Below are 21,115 nucleotides of genomic sequence, written 5' to 3' on the forward strand. Positions count from 1 at the left end.
TGAGTGAGTGAGTGAGTGAGTGTGTGTGTGTGTGTGTGTGTGTGTGTGGTGTTGGCCGGCGCACTGGCTGCTGAGATGTCTGGGCTTACTCTGGTCAGGTCCTGCTTGCACAGACAGATGGATTAGATCAGGTGTGAAAGAACTGGGCATGCTCTCTGCTCTCTAGAAATGGAGCTTCAGTCTAGGAGACTTATAGTAAAAATATATAAATCCAGCTTGAAGTACTGAAAAAATTAACTTTGTCAATCTCTTTTTTTAGCTTATTTTCCAGTAAAAAATATCTTCCCTAAATATCCTTAAAACAAGATATTTACTTGAGAAAAATAATGACATATTAAGACATAAATTAAATTAATTTAAAGAGACTTATGCTTAAAGCAAGGAACAAATATATAAAATTGTTTTATTATTTAAATAAACTTAACTCAAGTTACAAACTATTGTCTTACTTCAAAACCTGTTTTAATATGTCAGTCATTTTACATCATATTTTCCAGTAAAAAACATATTTTTGAAAAATGTAAAATGTAAATATCCATAAAAACAGATTTTACTTGAGAATAAAAATGACATATTAAGACTTTTAAATTCAGTTCAATTAATCATATCATAATTACTACAATTCATTTTCATACATTAATGGTAAATTGTGTTTTTCTTGCTTTAATCATAAATTCAACTAAATTTAGTGAGGCTTGTGCTTAAAACAAGAAAACTAAAATTTTGCCAAAGGAGTAATACAAATAAACTTATTTAATATATATTCTCTGAAAGCATGTTTGTGGTTCTCAAGTAAATGCATCCAATTTTAAGGATATTTTTATTTGTAAACAAGATAAATACTAATTAAGAAATAGTGTAATAGATATTACTGCAAATGTGTTTGGCATGCACATTTTTAAACTCCCATGTTATACGATCACAGTGTATGCCTTTAGAAATTAGTTCCTTTAGTGTTCGGAAAGAACATAAATGTCAATATGCGTCTGTGTGCTTACCACTAATAAAAACAATCTCTGTGGTCACACATATTAAACAACTTTTAAAAAGCATGATTCACGTATGTGCTTTATAGTTTCAGCTGTGTACAGTTGAGTGTGTTAAAGCTTCACCTCAGTACACCTCTCCCTTCTCCCTTCAGCTGAGCTGCCACAATGTCTGCAGAGGCAAGGACAGGGTCAGAAACATGGCCTGCATTAAAAATTAAGACTCATACTTTTGAGGCTCTATTTTATGCAAGCAAAACTGACTGACTGTCATATTTTTCACTTTTAAAGTCTTATGGGCCTCACTGTGCAGCTCTCCCATGGGACCCAGCCTTGCAGCAATGGTCTAAGACTCTGCCCGAGACCAACCTATTGATCAGCGGGGCCCTAAAGGGCCCATGCAGCCCCACATATTTTATCTGCTCCCAGTACAGTAGCTCTCCTCAGACTTTTTGTTTCAGAAGCCCATATCCAGAGCATAAAACCATGTGCAGAGCATCCAGGGGCACATAAATGTGTGCCACCCTGAGCTCTCGGTGGAGCTGGCTTGATTCTCTAATGTATTCAGTAATTTAATGTTTAACTCGGCAGCAGTGGCCGGGTTTAAGGTGCTTTGATTTATGTGGCAAGTGGCATAAACCCTGAGTGTGGAGGAAATCAATCTTTTCTGTGACATGTTTTTTTTTTTTGCCTCAAAACTTTTTAATCACAGTTTTTGTAATACATTTTTGCATTCGCCATTAATGTTTAGTAAAGGGATAGAGAGGGTATTTTAAACTTTTAGACTAATTATAACTCATTAGTTGATTAATAAAACTTGTTTAGTGCTGTTTTGTTACCTGCCCCCATTTTTGTGCTCAAATTTGTTCAATAGTCTAGATCAGAGATTTTTCATTGATGTAAGGTTGAAGAGGTTTCCATCCATGCAAAGGTCCAAACAATAACTTAAGCAGGTTGGGTTAGGGATGCACCAATGTATCAGCCAAGAATCGATACCGGCCGTTAAAAGCAGTTATCTGCACAATCGGCCATCGGCCAATTGTTTAAAAACAGTAAATGACTAGGGCAGAATATATCCTGTCACTCAAAAGAAGGAAGAAAAAATATGTGTGTGAAGAAACTGCAATTCATGTGTGAAGAAACCATCTCTTGTGTAGAATTTAGGGCCGTTGAATTAACGCAATAATACATTAATCTCAACCTCACGGTACAAAAATAGAGCAGTTAACGCTGGTTCTGAAAAAAAATGTGTGTGAAGAAACTGCAATTCATGTGTGAAGAAACCATCTCTTGTGTAGAATTTAGGGCCATTGAATTAACGCAATAATACATTAATCTCAACCTCACGGTACAAAAATAGAGCAGTTAACGCTGGTTCTATTTGACCCTATGAGTCACCCGTAGTTCAAGTCGGCGTTTCCAGGTCTGCGTTTTTTCCCTTCACCAAACATTATTTGTAGCGTGCCTCCTATCCAATAATTGCAAAGAGCTTTGTGCTTTGTTACTTCTGATAAGATAAGTCTTAGCTCTCAAACAATGTCCACTTCCTCACAAAATTCAAACAGTAAATGCTGTTTGACGCCTTTAAATGAGGCGCCACAAATCGCTTTAGCCACCCGAGTTCAGCAGCAGCGCAAGTCATCTCTTCCACTTCATTACAAGTTATAGTGCAAAATAAACATGTCTGAACATCATAAGGTATGTTGAAAGATACAGAACTTACTGAAATGTATCATAACCACTCAATCAGTATTTTAACCAATAAAACAGCTTGTGATCAATGCCACTTAACGTTGCATTTACCTCAGGAAAGTTATCCAGTGTTCACAGTTGGTTAGTTAGTTATAAAAACACTAGAGGGGAGCTTATTTACTGTTAATTTTATATGCATGTTTGAATAATCTGTCATGAAGGCAAGTTTTCAGGAAAACTCTTATGTGCGAGCTGTATATGAACATTTCAGTTTTTATTTGAGTGTGATTATTAAATAGCAGTTGAATATAATTGTTTGGGCTCTGACTGTAAATTTTATAGTCATGTATCAAATGAGAGGTTCCATGTATAATTAAAAATGTCATTCTGAATAATCAGCAATCGGTATCAGAAATTTAGTATCAATCAGTATTTTAACCAATAAAACAGCTTGTGATCAATGCCACTTAACGTTGCATTTACCTCAGGAAAGTTATCCAGTGTTCACAGTTGGTTAGTTAGTTATAAAAACACTAGAGGGGAGCTTATTTACTGTTAATTTTATACGCATGTTTGAATAAATCTGTCATGAAGGCAAGTTTTCAGGAAAACTCTTATGTGCGAGCTGTATATGAACATTTCAGTTTTTATTTGAGTGTGATTATTAAATAGCAGTTGAATATAATTGTTTGGGCTCTGACTGTAAATTTTATAGTCATGTATCAAATGAGAGGTTCCATGTATAATTAAAAATGTCATTCTGAATAATCAGCAATCGGTATCAGAAATTTAGTATTGGTGAATCCTTAAGTTTGGATAGCTGTGAAATTAAATTGAAATTAAAACTGCAACTGAATATCATGCTATGTAGGATTACATTTATAAATTAGTGTTATATTTTCTGATTTCACTGTAACACAGGACTGTCGATGAGCAATAGGGAAGTGGAGCGTGTGTGTGAGCTGAACATATTTGAAAGCTAATTACTGATTTTTAGGGAAATGGGATGAAAGACCAAATATGGTCTAGTATCGCCTAGAATGTATTGTAAATTATCTGGTTGGCATTAGCAATACCTTGTAAAAGTTAGAGGTCATAAACCCTCAATAGTCTCTCAAGACTGCTGCTACGGTAAAGAGCAGATCTTATCAAACTGTGGTCCATGAAAATTCCTAGTGGTCTGCAGGGTGAAAAAAAAAAACAGTTAACACTGCACAATTAGTTGAAATAAAGTCAGTATTATGTCTTTCTTGTGATGTCCCAGTAATGCAGAAGGCTGCAGTTTAATTAAATAATTAGATAAATACAGTCTGTATGTTTTTGGGTGCTTCAGCGCTCTGTTGTGTCATCTACTACACATTCTCCAATCGTGTGTGATGCCCTTGTTTTTAGCGGCACACACTTCACACAAACTCGATCTTTTGGATCCTACCTTGACTCTTCCTTGCATTGACATGTTACAAAACCACTCTTTATGACCTCTTTATAAACTGTTATAAAGTTTTCTGACAAAAATCTTTTAGGTTTCATTAAAATATCTTCATTTGTGTTCTACGAGTCTTACGATTTTGAACAACATGAGGGTCAGTAAATGGTGACAATTTTCATTTTTGGGCGAACTATCCCTTTCTTGGTGGTTTGACACGCTATGTGAAAAAAAATACCACAGTAATATATTTGTACGGTTTCATAGAATGCTGTTTTTGATTTTTTTTTTTTTCTGCCATTGTAATTTTTGTATATATACATATACTGTGTCATACAGTAGTAACATATTATATAGTCTATGTTGCTTCAGATGCAGCTTCTGTGTCATTTTTGCAGTGTAGTGACGGCTGAAAATGTTTGTGTATGGAGAAAAACATTGCTATGTTTATGATTACATTAATTTATGAGAAATGATTTGCAGTCCGGATGGAGCCAATACGGAGTACGGATTCGGGCCGCGGTCCGGTAATTGCTGACCTCTAGTCTAGATCATATGGTCAGTTTATTTTTCCCCTGGTTGAGCTTCCCACTGTGATTTAATTTAGCTGGCAGCGTGTTCCTCATTTGATGTGTGTTTTAATGATTGGTCATGCCGACCGACTGGTCTGTTGTCACAAATATATTATTGCATCTTTTTCATTGTGCATAGAAAACCATGTTCCCCAGACACCCTGGGAGCATCGGCAGGCGTAATTAACAGAGAGCTGCACCGTCATTCTCGTCTCTTATTTGCTTTTGTTATCTGGCCGGATCTTTTTGAGGCACAACATATTATTGGGGTGAAGATAGAAATCGTAGAGGATGCAGAGACCCCACGCTCCGTCTCGCGCTGTGTTTAGAATTATTAATCAGAGAGTCTGGCATCGGGAGCGGACGCCTCGTGCTAACAGATGCCACCCGATGACCTCACTGAGCTGTCAATCACCTCAACACGGGACCAGACTGAGGATGGCGCTCGTCCGGAGCTGTGCTCGCTCATGTTGGAAGCTGTGATAGGATCTGCTTAGAGTAATGAGGCATTGATGAAAGATACAGAGCGCTAGCGGGTCCAGGACGTCTCTAAGCACAGACTGTGCTGTCTGTAAAGCACAAGTGTGATACTGCTGAACACATGCAGCCTACAGAAAAAAGAACAGCACTAGGAAAAGTATAGGTTCATAGGTTCAAAAGCCTCAGTAACCGTGTGTTTCGGTGCTTTCACAGTGGAGCTCACTATAGCAGGCATGAAGGAAGTGCTGAGAAATTACTAAGTTATTTTATCTACATCTTTCACTTTTAATTCTACTTGGCACAGGTCATGAATATGATTTTTTTAAGCATGTTTTTATTTTTATTTTTTATTTTCCTTACATTGATAAATTATTATCTAATAAAGCTAACCATGTTATTTATGGGAAATTTATCAGTACCTACAGACCAAATAGCCTCCATGGAATGGTAGCTTAATTTAATCTAAATGTCCTTTTTTTTTTGTATACATTTTATTTAATTTTTTAATTGAACACAACTGTAAAATTGCTAAACTGTATTAAATGTTGGTAAAAAAAAAAAATAAAAAAAAAAAAATGGGAAATTTATCAATACCTACAGACCAAATAGCCTCCATGGAATGGTAGCTTAATTTAATCTAAATTTCCTTTTTTTTTTTGTATACATTTTATTTTATTTTTTAATTGAACACAACTGTAAAATTGCTAAACTGTATTAAATGTTGGTAAAAAAAAAAAATAAAAAAAAAATAATAATAATAATAGTTTGATCTCCTAAGGTTGACAGTTGACGTTTCTGATGTTGAGTGCCTCTTTTTGATTTGTTGAAAAAAAAAAAAAACAGCATTTAATTTCTAAAATTCCGACCCTATTTTGAACTCTATTTATGGGTAGATTAGAAAATAATCATAGAAGTCTGGCATACTCACCAAGATATGCTCAGTTTCACAGGAAGACTGGGTTAAGACATTTTAAAGATTTTAATAAAAAAATTACAAGGTCAAAAAAAAAATGCATATCTATATTTTTTACTTTCGACGTCACTTCGATATTTGATTGTAGCGTGACACTTGAATATAGTTTATAAACTGACCAGTGACAAGTGTCAAGTTGTTTTCAACATGGTTATGGTTTTAACTTTTTTTTTTTTTTAATTGCTTCATGTGAAATACTCGCTCTTCACCAGGGTGTATGATCATGATGGCTAGTTACATTTCACATTGAAATACATTTAATTTGCAGTTTTAGGTCAAATTCACAGGAAAATGTGATTTGACTCCTAAGCTCAAAAAGACAAACATAATTTTGAATATATATTTATGTCATGATGACAAGTGAAGTATGCATTTTGCAGGGTCTAAATGAAATTGCAGTGAGTAAAGGGTATGTTTTTTTTTCATTAGGAATATACTGTAATTAAATAAAAATGCAGGTACTGTTTCAGTAGTGTTTGAGTGAAGTACAAATGTAGTGATGAAGTACAATTACTCCAGAACTAAAAACCCCCGCTCAAGAGACAATATTAGACACTCTGAGCTAAGTTTAGCATTAGCCTGGATGTGCTGCTGTTGGCATGCAGTGAACTTCACCACAGGTACTGGTGACAAACAGGCGTGAGCGACCCTGCTTGACAAGGGCATGTTGAGCTGTCAGCGCGGCCGGCGTGAAAAACAAGAACAAAGTGCAGGGAAGGACAGAGCCAGTGCCACAATAACATCACAACAATATCACAGGACTGAAGATTTGGAAGTGGAAGTGTGCTGCCTGACAACATTATCTGTGTCGGCTGCCATTGGCTGACAAGTGCTTTGATGGCTCTCAACATTTGTTGCACAAGTCGTGTCCATAGTAATGTGATTGTGACATCACTCACAGTACAATAGCCCATTGCCGGATGAGGTGTAGCAGATGTCTTACTGGGACATTATTACCTCGATACATTTGACTCACACAGACATTTAAGAATGATGTGTTCAGAGCTCCAGCCTCTCGACTTAAGCTGTAGTGAGCCGAACACTCATCTCTAAATCACACCCAAATGGCTTTCATTGCGAGCCGAGTGATGTCGTCTTATGATATTAGGTTGTCAGAATAGAGCAGAGATGACAAATTCTACCTGACATGCCATCCATTCAACCAACAGGTGGAAGAACAGAAAAAAAGTGAGGGCGGCTGGAAATGCCAGAGGCTTAGGGAAGCGTCCATATGTACATAATTAACCATGCGGCATCGGGATGCAAAAAAAAAAAAAAAAGTGCTGTGATTGAATTTATCTCCCCAATTTTGGAATATAGGGTGGGTGGTGAGGATCGTTTAGCACGCCGGAGTGGGGCTAAAAAATAAAGCTGTCTCGAGCCATCAAATGGTGGAAGTGGAGTTCTGAGCCGCGCCGGCGAAACGAATGTGGACAAACGTACGGCTGTGATCAATGAATGGGAACCTGCTGGGAAAATGAGGTTAAATGTAATGTGATAAACACTTCCATCTGTCTGGCTGATCAGAAAGCCACTCGGCTTTCATTAGGGAATCCTGCCATCCTGAAAGATGAAGAGAGAAAGGCACGGGGAGGGTTGTGCTGCTGCATAGGTGAACCCAGGCACCTGTAGACACAGTTTCTCTGATCCCAAACCCAGTGAACTGCTTCACTGTCTAATATGGAACCTTGTAAGTGACTGTTATGAAACGCTCTACATAGGCAGCACACAAACAGCACTCCACTCTGGAGACTTGACTTCCACTGCAGGAATGAGTACTAAAAACTCCAAAACAAGCATTTTTGCAGTACACATTCCATCATTCCGAAAACAATGGTGTTTTTGGTTAAATGCCTGAAATAAGGTCTGTACTAATCCACTTTTACAGACTTGTTGTCTTTAAACTTGCTCTCATGCAAACTATTTTAACTGAAACCTACCAGCTTTTAGATTTTAAATAAAGATTGAAAGAGTTGTCAGAAGCTTGGTGGTTGAGACGTTAAAGTTGTGCGACTGTGGTGTAGTTCGTTTGTAGCCTAATTTTAGTCTTTTCTTTTTTCTTTTTGATTGTATTTAGGATTCAGAATTCATTTGTTGTGTTCATTTCTGAATATTATTTTGATGAACAAAATATGTAAGAATGGAAAAACCTTACTGGCTTTTTGTTGAGGGAACCAGGGTGATGCTAACTTTCGGAATGAACTACAAAAATACGTCATAACTGTAGCGCTCTATTGATTTCAGAAGATGTTGACATCAGCATGTTGCTAACCTAACAGTGCAATACTCTATTAAGCATAAAAATACATAATGAATTTGAGCAGTATATTAAATCTGTAATTATATTAAACATTTTGTTTTTTAAACATTTGGTGCTTAAAACAAATATAAGCTGCTTAATATTTTTGTGGAAATATTTTTAGGATTATTTGAAGAATAGAAAGTTTAAAAAACAGCATTTGAAAAAAATATTTTGAGTAGTTAAATATGTCTTTACTGTCACTTTTGATCAATTTAATGTATCCTTGCTTGTTAACTTCATAATGTCCCCAAACTTTTGAACAGTAGTTGTATAAGGCAATGGGCCTTTTGGTTTACAATGGTTTACACCTGGTCACTTCATGCATTTTCACTGATCGGATAGTTATCTCATTTGTTAAAACAATTCCATTTACACTTGGCCACATAAATGTGTCTCCGCAAAACAGATATAAATCTGATCTTCAATTCCCGCGCTATATGCAAATTTAACGGAGTTCACATCAATGAAAGCAACAGATATGCACTGCATTTTATTCATAATCAGCTAATGTCAAGATCAAAGACCGCAATAGGAGATAGAGCGGCATCAACACTGGAAAGATAAGTTAGTCTTACTACTTTTAATGAAGATGATTGTGTGTTGAGCATCTGCGACTTATTACTTTCAGTTTCATTTGCGGCAGTTTGCAGTTCGGCTTGCTGAAGAGATACTCAGCTTCTCATCTGTGGCGATGCGTGTCATATCCAAAGGGTTTGTTTAGTGTTTTTGGAGGCCCTCAGCAAGTGGTCCCGTGGAGCCCCCTTTGATAGAAATCGCGTTCCGCAATTGCGTGGGTTGCATGGTGCCTAAACACGCTACTGGTCATATCTGGCTATAACATGACATATAGCATGCTATATAACACACTCTCACACGTTTATTTTTTAACATTTTGGGAGGAGTAAAATGTACATATGTGGTTTCAACACCCAGATGCATTTACACCTGTCCAGTTTCATCTGGAATGCGTACTAGGCCACCTCCTGAAGTGGTTTGAGCGATCGGATTTGAATCCATCTCGAAAGCGTTTCGGAGGGCATTTACACCTGTTTTGTCAGAGAAAACACATGAAGTGACCAGGTGTAAACAGGCCCAATAAGACATGCTCTGATCACAAGTTGAATTTGTAATCTGTATGAACTGATTTTATATAATTATTGTTTTACATTTAATAATGTTTTCCCTCCTGTATTTGGATAGGTAATGCAATACGCCCTATAGCTCTGCGTGCGGTGTCAGCTATAGCAAAAGTACTTCCTGGATTCCCGATCTTGGCTACCGGTGGTATTGACTCAGCTGAGTCTGGATTACAGTTCCTCCATGCTGGAGCGTCTGTCCTGCAGGTAACCACTTAAATTCATCACCAACTACCATCCACCAGTAACTGTAGGATATGAACCTTTTGTTTACCAGTATAGACCTGTAACCATGTCTGTACCACCCCTCAGCCTCATAACATCCCCATTTGTAGGACCACAGCTTGGGTAAAAATATATTATTTTTGTTTCATACAATATGCAAGCCTAAAGTCTGGGTTTAACATATACATAAAGTAGTCAGTTCTAATCAATCCCTAATAAGGAGTCTACTAACGGCTACACTCACACAGAGCTGCTACAGCCGAGAAGCAACAACAAACTCAACGCAAATTGCAACATGGCTCTGAACAAGTTGTTAGTGCAAATAAACCCATTATCTCAACATGATGCCACAGCCTCCGAAATCTCTTTTTAAATAAATAAATCAAAACACCCTCATTATGTGCAGAAATAACGTTTCACAAGTGCCTTGGAGTTCTGGGGGGGGAAAGACTGGAATTAAAACATTTTAATCACACCCACATGTAATAGCAGAGTGCTGGCTCGTAGTAATAGGAGAAATTGTAAACTAGCCAACTCCTCACTACACTACAGTTGAATCAGTGTCACCAACGGGTTACAGAAACACATCGTAGCTCCATCTCCTGCTCGAATTAGATTAGTCCAATGAGCTGCTCTGGCGAATAATGTTAACCTCTCACAGACTCACAATGTGATAGTAAGTAAATAAGAAAAGTGTTATTTATCTAACACTTCTGCAAACAGTGTTTATAATGCTCTGAACAGCATATTAAAGGTCCCTTTAAATACAATTGGATATGTACACTGCCTTTCAAAAGTTTGGGTCAGTAAGATTTATTTTTAACAGAAATGAATACCTTTATTCAGTAAGGAGACATTAAATTGATGAACAGTAAAATGACTGTTCTCTATTCATCAAATAATCCTGAAAAAAGTGCAGTAAGGTTTCCATAAACAATATTAAGCAGCACAGATGTTTTTAAAATTGATAATAATATGAAATGTTTCTTGGGGAACCAAATCAGCAAGAATGATTTTGGAAACACTTTACTTAAAGCCTTTATGAATAATGCATTATAAAAGTAGTTTTAATGTATTAATTATGCCTTGTAATGCACCTTATAATGCATTGTACAATCTCATGAATAATTATAATGCATAACCTTTAATAGCCCTTGATAATGCATTATACATAAAGGCTTTAAGTAAAAGAAATTCTAAAGAATCATGTGACATTGAAGACTGGAGTAATGGCTGCTGAAAATTCAGCTTTGCAATATATGAAAATAGATAATTAATCTGAAATGTAATAATATTTCACAATATGTTTTTACTGTATTTTTGATCAAATAAATGCAACCTTGATGAGCACAAAAAATAAAAATAAAAAAAGGAAGAAAAAAAAAACGTACAGATCCCAAACTTATAGTGTACATGAACAAATGGAATGTGCAGATAGAAATAAAAGGAAATAAAATGCAAACACAAAGAGAAATGTACATTTTCAATTTCATGTAGGTTCACGGGTATTAAATTCCACAGTTTTGGACCTTCTTGGTAAAGACATATCATTGTGTGTAGAGACATAAGTAGCAGTAAAGAGATTTGCATGCTGAAGTGATGTGATTCAGTGGAGTGATGGACAATATTTTTTATGGAACATTGTTCATTATAAAATTAATAAAATAAAATTAATCCATGCACATAATTTTTCTAGACAGGGCAGCCAAAACACTACTGCAATAGTGAAGTCTTGATGTGAAAAAGGCGTGAATGAGATTCTCACTGTCAGTAGGGGTATAATTCACAGAGCTTAGAGATGTTGTGAATGTGATAATATGCTGTTTTACAAACGTTGTTAGTATAGTTAAAAAAATATTCAGAGACAATTAGTTTATATATGGCACAATAAAACTGTATTTAAGAGTCTCTAGTTGCAATCTTTAGATGTAGTCTAGAAGTGTGCTAATTGGTTTGTGGGCATCTGGAGCAAGTAATAAAATAAAAATAATAATTATAATCATTATAGCTGATGAAAAGTTATAATCATTTACATACTGATGAATAGATGCACATGTATAAATAATAAAGGACTTAAAGGGATAGTTCACCTTCAAGTGATGGTCCCCATTGACTTGCATAGAGTTTTTTTTTTTTCCATACTATGGAAGTCAATGGGGACCAGCAACTGAAGGTGAACTATCCCTTTAACTGAGTCATGGGGAATACCACAAGTTATCTGGTGTTGTGTGCAACATAGTATTTACTGTCGCTTAAGTAAGATCTAAACTAATCTAGAACTGAGCCTAATAGGTCGGTCAGTCAAGCACAATCTTATGATCAACAGTTTTAAAGACAGCTCTGAGATCAGAAAGATCTAGGATTGACAGATTACCTTATTAACTTGCAGATCTGTTAAAAGAGCCATTTTATAGCTATGGTAAGGCCAGACTGGAATGTCTCATTAGGATTATTAATGTTGAGACAGTTGTAAGAATACTGTTTTCAATTATTTTGAAATGGAAGATTGGAGGAGAATCAGGATAATTTTGCTTCACCAGAGGCCTAACAGTTGCTGTCTTTAAACTATGTGGTAAAATACTTGCTGGAGGAACTGATTAACAATGTTCAGGATGTTCAGTAATTAGGAGTTTAAAACTGTTTTGAGCAAGTTAGCGTGTAATGGGTCAAAAAAGGACCCTTAAAGAATTCATAAGTGATGTGACTTGGGTGAGTTTATTAAGGCTGATTATCCTTTTTATAGCAGTAGATGGAGAGTTAGAAACCACTCCAAAAGGAGAAGTGTCAGCTGTGGTTTGTCTGATGGTAATGGATTTCATCAGTGAAGAATACTGCAAACTGTACTTTTTCATTGGGAAACGCTTACATGATATTTGAGGTGAGGGGTTAAACAGCCTCTCTATGGTGGAGAAGATGAATCTAGGAAAGTCTCTGAGTCTGTTAAACTTGAGATTGTCTTGCAGACTTCATCTCATTATTGAAGGGGTCATATCATGGGGAATAACATTTTCCTTGATCTTTTAAGAGAAAAAATGTACGATAAAAAAAACTGTGACTGTCAAAACGTCCTCCCTAGTCCAAAAAGATCATTTATTGAATCTACAAGCTGCAAAACCGACTCCTTCTGAATTTCCACAACTGATGTCAGGGAGATACATATATACACTATATACTGTATACTACATTTAAAAAAATGTGGGTTGGTAAAATGTAATGTTTTTGAAAGAAGTCTCTTATGCTCACCAAGGCTGCACTGATTTGATTAAAATACAGTAACAACATTAATATTGTTAATGTAATTTATTTCTTTGATCGCAGTGCTGAATTTTCAGCAGCCATTACTCCAGTCTTCAGTGTCACATGATCCATCAGAAATCATTCTAATATACTGATTTGGTGCTGAATAAACATTTCTTATTATCAATGTTGACAACAGTTGTGCTGCTGAATATTTTTATGCAAACCGTGATAATTTTTTTTTTTTCTTTTCAGGATTCTTTGATAAGTAGATAAAAAACAGCATTTATTTGAAATAGAAAACTTTTGCGCATTCTTTCAGAATAAAATGAAGTTATTTTAAAAATAATCATACTGACCCAAACTTTTGAACAGTAGTTTACGTCAACATTTATATTTCCAATGTTCCGAAACAGTGAACTTATAAGGAGACAACTGAATAGGTGCTATTATTCTTAAACAGTAGAATGAACTAAAGAATTTGAGCTGTTTCTGGCTGTGTGTAGCCCAAAGGTTTGGCCATTTTTTGAATCTGAAGGCAAATGAGTTTTTAGAGCTTCAGTGGAGAGGAAGATTATCAGTAAACAACAACTTAAATGAAATGAAACTTAGTCCTGTTGCTCTGCAACCACACAATCACACTTTCTTCCTATTATGCTGCATTGAGCTATTGAATACACTCTGCTTTTAAGAAGACCCACACACACTAAAAAGATGATGTGTATAGTGTAATCACTGGTGTTTCACTAAGTCTGGGCCCTGAGGTCTGTTTATCTGTGCATATTTAACAGGTGTGCAGTGCTGTGCAGAACCAGGACTTCACAGTGATTGAGGACTACTGTTTAGGCCTGAAGGCGCTGCTGTATCTGAAAAGCATAGAGGAGCTACACGATTGGGATGGCCAGTCTCCTCCCACCATACGCCACCAGAAGGGCAAACCAGTCCCCCGCGTGGAGGAGCTCGTCGGAAAGGTGAGCATCTCTGTGGCTGGTCGCCTAAGGCTCATTCTAAAAAATGAAACTCTCTGTGGTGTTTCTCTGGTTAACCTTTAGTGATTTGTGTTGCAATTAAACAGGCAAAATCTGCCTGGTGTGGATATAATGCTTTGAGTCATGAAGGATGTTTAAGGTTGTGGGTCTTAGTAACATAGCCGCAAGGATGATGCTAAAAGGTGTGAGAGTAATTTACTTTCCTCTGCTTGGCGTGAAAGAAGCCCCAGGCTTTTTCAGACCGGTTAGTGACCCTGTGACCATTTGACCAATGGTGGCTCTCAGCTACGCTGTGCTGTAAAGTGTGGTATGAAACCCATCTAATTTTGCACAAATATAATAAATTCTTCTGTGATCGATATCAACGAAGAGAGTTTTTTTTTTTTACATTTTGGGTTTTAGTTGTGAATTGCAATGCACACAGAAAGTACAAAATGTGAGGGTGCTGAAATGTTAGATAATCAAAGCTGTCATGTTTTTCGACTGGAATTACCATATATTTATTTTTAATATCGCAAAATTATTCGAATTGTGATTATGTTTGTCTCTCTCTTGGTCGCAGCCAAACTCAACCCTCCTCTGAAATTTCACAGTTGCACAAAGAGATATTTTCCCCATCACTACACCATATTCACGCAGCATAAAAACGAAACATATGCAAATGTTTCTCTCTCCATAAACAGCTTTGTGCTTCTGTTAAAAGTGATGGTGGGGGAAAAACACTGTGAATTGATAAGTGCTATTCCTCTCTCTGCGAAATCTCTCTCTGTTTCGTGCTAACAGGGTGTCTGTAGAGCCCTGTCCAGAAACAAGCACATAGTTTTGGAAAACTTGTGGGAGGAGGGTGTTTAGACACTTGTATTTGCTTTTATATTAAACAGATATTTTTGTCAATATGCACTGCATTTTTTTCTTGTTGTCTAGTAAAAATTTCTAAACATCCTTAAAGATGAAGACGATAAACTTTGTAATTGCACAAGATAGACTTAAAGCGGTCCTATTATGCTTTTTCACTTTTTCAACGTTAGTTAGTGTGTAACGTTACTGTTTGAGCATAAAGAGCATGTTCAGACTACAGCGCGTTTCTTCTGGAAATCACAATGTCACTCATTTAAGTAATTAAATAACTTTCATTACTAAATCATTAACAAACATTATAATGCTTAAAGGGGTCATATGATGTTGCTAAAAAGAACATTATTTTGTGTATTTGGTGTAATGAAATGTGTTTATGCGGTTTAAGGTTAAAAAAACACATTATTTTCCACATACTGTACGTTATTGTTTCTCCTCTATGCCCCGCCTTTCTGAAACACGTCGATTGATCATTAGTTAATATATATTCAAAGAGTTAAAGACGTGAGATAATGTGCTTGTTAATGTTTGCTAATAAACTTGTTAAACATTAGATAATTTTCAAACAAATTATTATTTCATGTAAGTTAAAATACAAATGTCATTAAACTTTCAATTCTAAATGATCAAGCACTTATTGAAAATCTACAAATGATTTTAACAGATGTTATAAATTGATTAAAATCTTGTGTTAATACACAACACTTTAGCTGCTATTGAGGTGTGATACGGGTAAGGTTAGGGACAGGTTTGGTGGTATGGGTAAGTTTAAGGTTTGGTTAAAGGGTCAACAGTATACAGGGGTAAATTTGATTATAATAAGGGAACACGGTTCAATCTGTTTATATTATTGTTTTGATAAATGAACAAGTATTTTCTTAAAAAAAATTATTTGTTTTACCCTGTTTATTTATAATTCAAGGAATATCCTGTTTAATGATGTACTGAAGGGTAGTTTACTAATGTGAGTGTTGAGGCAATAAAAAACTTTTTTGCACCAAAATTACAATCTGTTATGTTTTTAGCAAGCATTTAGCTAAACTTAACCAGCCATCCTTTACACAAACCTTGTTACATAAGTCAAATGCCCATAAAGATACTTAATGATTAGTAATAGTTTATAAACATTTACAAATGATGAATGGTTTCAACTTTAGATTGGCTACTGCAAACACATGAACACATGATTAATAAATGATTAGTAAAGGTGTGTGAATAGGGTAAATTCAGGTCTTTTGGGACACTTTTTGCCATTGAGATGACTGTTCATAAAGCTATTAATGATTAGTAAACATTTATAAACATTTGCAAATGATGAAGAGTTTCCACTTTAGATTGGGTACTGCAAAAACATGAACAAATAATTAATAGATGATTTGTTAAGAAGTATAAATAGAGGTCTACACGACAAACAAAGACCAACAAATGAAAATCATATGAACTGAAAGTTTACTAGCATTTGTAAGCATTTCAATTTACATTAAATAATCATATGTCAATCATTAGGTAATGTTTAGTAAGTTCATTAGTGAACAGTGTTGGGCAGTAACGCATTACTTAGTAACGTGTTACTATAATTTGATTACTTTTTTAGTAACGGAGTAATTTAACGCGTTATAATTTTCAAAATAGTAATTAGAGTATAGTTACAAGCCGAGGTCTCTATACGTTACTGCCGCGTTACGTTGAATCCAGTGATTTCTAATCTAGAGATTGTAAAAAGGATGTAGCACACGCACTGTCGAGTCAAGTGCATTAGAGACACTCCCGCGAGCCCCGACGCAACAGAGTTGGAATTTACTGTGTAACGCAGAATGTGACGGAATGAACGGCGCAGACACGCGTTTCGTTTGCTAGTTTGCTAATCAGTAATTTAATTACATTTTCAGAGTAACTTGCCCAACACTGTTAGTGAACATTAACAAGAACATATTTCTAGCTACGTGAATATATATTAACTAATGATCTGTTAAGCATTATATAATGTTTGTTAATGATTTATAAATGAAAGTTATTATAAAGTGTTACTGATTTTTTATTATTTTTTTTTTTTTTATGTAATACATATCATACAGTGAATATAGAAAAGAATCACCCCCCATTTAAAATAATCACACGTTGTTGCTTTGCAGCCTAAAATGAAGACGGACAGTTTTTTTGTTTATCCAGCTGTATTTACTCAGTGCAACTTATAACATCCAAGTGAAAGATATAACACCAACATGTCAGAACAAAAATACATATATAAAAAAAAAAACAGAATCACCTAGTTGGAAAAAGGATCACCCCTTGTGTCAGTATTTTGTTGAACCACCTTTTGCTTTAATTACAGCATTTATTCTGTTTATTCTGGGATATATCTCTACTAACTTTGCACATCTAGACGTTGCAATATGTGCCCACTCTTCTTTGCAGAACTGCTCAAGTTCAGTTAAATTTGATGGTGACCGTTTGTGAACTGCAGTCTTCACGTCATTCCACAGATCTTCAATGGGGTTTAAGTCTGGGCCCTGACTAGGCCATACAAGGACATTCACCTTTTTCTCCTTCAGCCACTGTGTACTCAGTTTTGCCGTGTGCTTTGGGTCTTTGTCATGTTGGAAGGTAAACCTTCTTCCTATTGACAACTTTCTGGCAGAGGGCAGCAGATTTTCCTCAAGAATTTGACTGTATTTTGCCCCATCCATTTTTCCTTCTATCCTGACAAGTGCTCCAGTCCCTGCTGCAGAGAAACACCCCCATAACAGGATTTTACCACCTCCGTGCTTTACTGGAGGTACGCTGTTATTTGGATGATGAGCTGTATTTGATTTCCGCCAGACATATCGTTTGGTGTTGAAGCCAAATAATAAAATTTTAGTCTCATCTGCCTCAGAATCTTCAAGGTGCGTTTTGGCAAAGCTCAATCGTGACTACATGTGGCCTTTCTTGAGAAGTGACTTTTTCCTTGCAACCCTCCCATACAAGCCACATTTGTGGAAAATTTGTGATATTGTTGTCACATGCACACAATGACCACTCTTTGTAATAAATTCCTGCAACTACTTCAGAGTTGCTGTAGGCCTCTTGGTCGCCTCTCTGACCAGTTTCCTCCTGGCTCTTTCATCCAGTTTGGAACGACGTCCTGATCCAGGGAGGGTCTGTGTTGAACCAGTTTGGAGCTACGTCCTGATGCAGGGAGGGTCTTTGTTGTACCAAATACCTTCCACTTCTTAACAATAGACTTCTAGGAATTGATAAAGTGAAGCCTTTTAATTTTTTTTGTATCCATCTCCTAACTTGTGCCTGTTCACAACTTTATCCCGGAGATCTTTTGACAGTGCCTTGCCACCCATAGTTGATTGTTTGCTTCAGTTGCACTACCAAGGACTGAAATGCTCCAGGAAAGCTCGTTTCATGCTGAGCTAATCAAAATGACCACAGCAGATCATAGTCGAAAGTCAAATGTCTTTGTGTGCCATTGAGAAGGTGATTAGCTACACCTGGGTGATCCTTTTTCCAACTCAGTGATTCTGTTTTTTATTTCTTTTTTCTGACATGTTGGTGTTTTATCTTTCACTCGGATGTTATAAGTTGCACTGAGCAAATACAGCTGGATAAAACAAAAACTGTGTCCGTCTTCATTTCAGGTAGCAAAGCCTGTAAAATGTGATTATTTTAAAGGGGTGATTCTTTTCTATACCCACTGTATATAAACTAGTCTTAAAAATAAATGTTGAATGTAAGTATGATTTGTTTTTCAGAATTCATGGGGGAAAATGGTTTTCTACAAATAAATTATATAATAATATATTATTAAATCTAATATATAATTTATTTATGCTAAGTATTATATTAAATATATTTTCTTATATATTAACATTTTAGACATTGTTTCAATTTATTTATGCTCATTATATTATATTATTTAAATGTAATACATTCATATAGTTCTGCTTAAATATGCTTATCTTGTTTTAATGATGTTTAGATATTTTTTACTGGAAAGCAAGACCAAAAAAAGCTTTATAATTTATAATCCAAGAATGTCTCGGTTACGTATGGTAACCCTGAATGAGGGAACGGAGACGTCACGTCGGATGACCGACGAAATTGGGATCTCGCTTAGAGAGACCAATCTACTTCGAGTGTAAACTAAACGAGCCAATGCACATTGGCATGCGATTATTGCATCCAGCTGCCGCTGATCACAGCGTGAGTATAAGTAGGCAGCTGGTGCAGCGCATATTCAGCTTTTCGCTTCGGAGCCGAGCGATCACATCGTTCTCCTCCTGACTACTCTACTGAGAGAAAAAGACTGAACGAGTTCAGCGCGCTCTTAGAGAGCTCTTCGTGTTGGCGGTACGGCGCTTCAGCGGTGGTGGTTTCCCGTGTCGAGTGGGTTGCACACATCAGGCTGCACTACCCCCTGTTTGCGCTAAAAGAGCTTTTTCCCTAAAAGAGCAATTTCGGGTGCGTCTTTTTAAAGACGACGTACACTCGAAGTAGATTGGTCTCTCTAAGCGAGATCCCAATTTCGTCGGTCATCCGACGTGACGTCGAGAGTGACCGACTGAAAGGGAACTGAGAAAGAAAGTGAAATGGAAATGGTCTACTTATTTTAGATTAATCAGTTGGTGTGTGTGTGCTTTGTGTAATATACAGTGATATGTAGTCACCATTATTGTGTGCTTTCCGTGCATAAGGTGTGCTTTTTATAATCCAAATCATGCTGGTCACACAAGTCCAAGTTTCAGGAGGAGCTTTAGAGAGTTTCTGCATGTAATGAATTTCAAGGAACTCTGTAGTCCTTAAGCAGCTCACAAAAAAAAAAAACGCATGCAAAGCAGGTCCCCCCACCACCACCACCACACACACGCGCGCACTCGCACTGTTATCTGAATGTTTGCTGCTGTTCAGAAATGAAGTGAGGACACTGGCAAAATGTTTCCTTTATCTTTGCACCCTGATGAGAGGAGGCACAAAAAGAGACGTGTAGTTTTGGCTAATACAGTATTTCTTTCTCTGCCAAACAAGAGCAAATTCACTGTCTGGAGCTAATTAAAGTGCAGAGATCGATGCCCACCATGATACCAGCACTTACATTAACATTAGCTTGGGGGATTAATGTTTTGTTATTTTATTCTGTATTATTTAATGCCATTACATAAGAGGATCTTGCAAATGGAAAATGTGCTACTGGACAAAATAAGCCAAACTTTAACTAATAAACTTTCACTGATTATAAGCTACAGTATTTTATGAGCTTTTACCCTGGTCACCTGTAGAGTTTAACCCTATAAAGCATAACATTCGAAATAACAGTCAGAAAAATCTACTTTTTTGAAATGGAACAGTTTACTGAACCTTCAGATAAAATATTAAAAATAAAATCCTACTGACCTTAATGTGTATCAGTCACTCCTCTCTTCCTTCTCCGCTAATGTCTCCACCAGGGGCGTAGATTACGCGGGGGACGCAGGGACGTGTCCCCCCCACTTTTAATATAATGTAAATTCGTCCCCCGCACTTTTTCGGGCAAGTGTGTTCGCATAGAGGTTTTCAAGAGCCGGTGTGAATAAATATAGATTTAAATTCAAAGAGACTGTGCATGATCTGATGTTTTATTCGGACCCAGAATATGGCGAGATGAACATCACAGAGCGCTAAACACTCCGTGCAGTGTATGTTTCATTCATACTCGAAGCCGGAGGGCGCTCTCGCGCAGAAAGTCCTATGAGGAAATTCCTAATATGGACAAAAGCGTCCAGCTATCGCTGACTGTATGAAAACAGTTGTTTTCAGAAAAACAGAAACGTTTGGAAACATGAAGACATTAAACATACGATTGCGACAATATGGTTTATTTGTGTTTGCCAAGTCACCTCCAGGTAATAAATAAAGTATATGAACAATGCAGCGCTAACTGACATAGCATTTATTACAGTATAGAAACTATTCTGCCTTATGTGATAAAAAAGTGTTTGTAGTATATAAACAAATCATTATTATTGGTTATTGTCCAGCAGTTATCTGATTTCTAAGCCAATTAAAAGCTAGAAATGAGAGAAAAATTAAAGTTGACTATACACTACCAGTCAAAAGTTTTTGAACAGTAAGATTTTTAATGTTTTTTAAAGAAGTCTCTTCTGTTCACCAAGCCTGCATTTATCTGATCCAAAGTACAGCAAAACAGTAAAAAAAATGTTAATATTTTTACTAGGCTATTTCAAACAACTGTTTTCTATTTGAATATATTTAAA

The 21,115-nt window shown here is 36.3% G+C and overlaps 1 protein-coding gene across 1 annotated transcript in view; it reads left to right on the top strand.

The window, feature by feature from the left end:
• The window catches only part of LOC107718148 (dihydropyrimidine dehydrogenase [NADP(+)]), a 160,745-nt gene that overhangs the window by 129,005 nt on the left and 10,625 nt on the right, over window positions 1–21,115 (top strand). Inside the window, exons 19-20 of the mRNA XM_016525131.1 lie at window positions 9,632–9,774; window positions 13,821–14,000. Coding sequence (XP_016380617.1) covers window positions 9,632–9,774; window positions 13,821–14,000 — 323 coding nt within the window. The remainder of the gene's footprint in view (window positions 1–9,631; window positions 9,775–13,820; window positions 14,001–21,115) is intronic.

Source organism: Sinocyclocheilus rhinocerous, unplaced genomic scaffold (genome assembly GCF_001515625.1).
Source record: "Sinocyclocheilus rhinocerous isolate Xijiao unplaced genomic scaffold, SAMN03320098_v1.1 scaffold480, whole genome shotgun sequence".
Lineage (NCBI taxonomy): Eukaryota > Metazoa > Chordata > Actinopteri > Cypriniformes > Cyprinidae > Sinocyclocheilus > Sinocyclocheilus rhinocerous.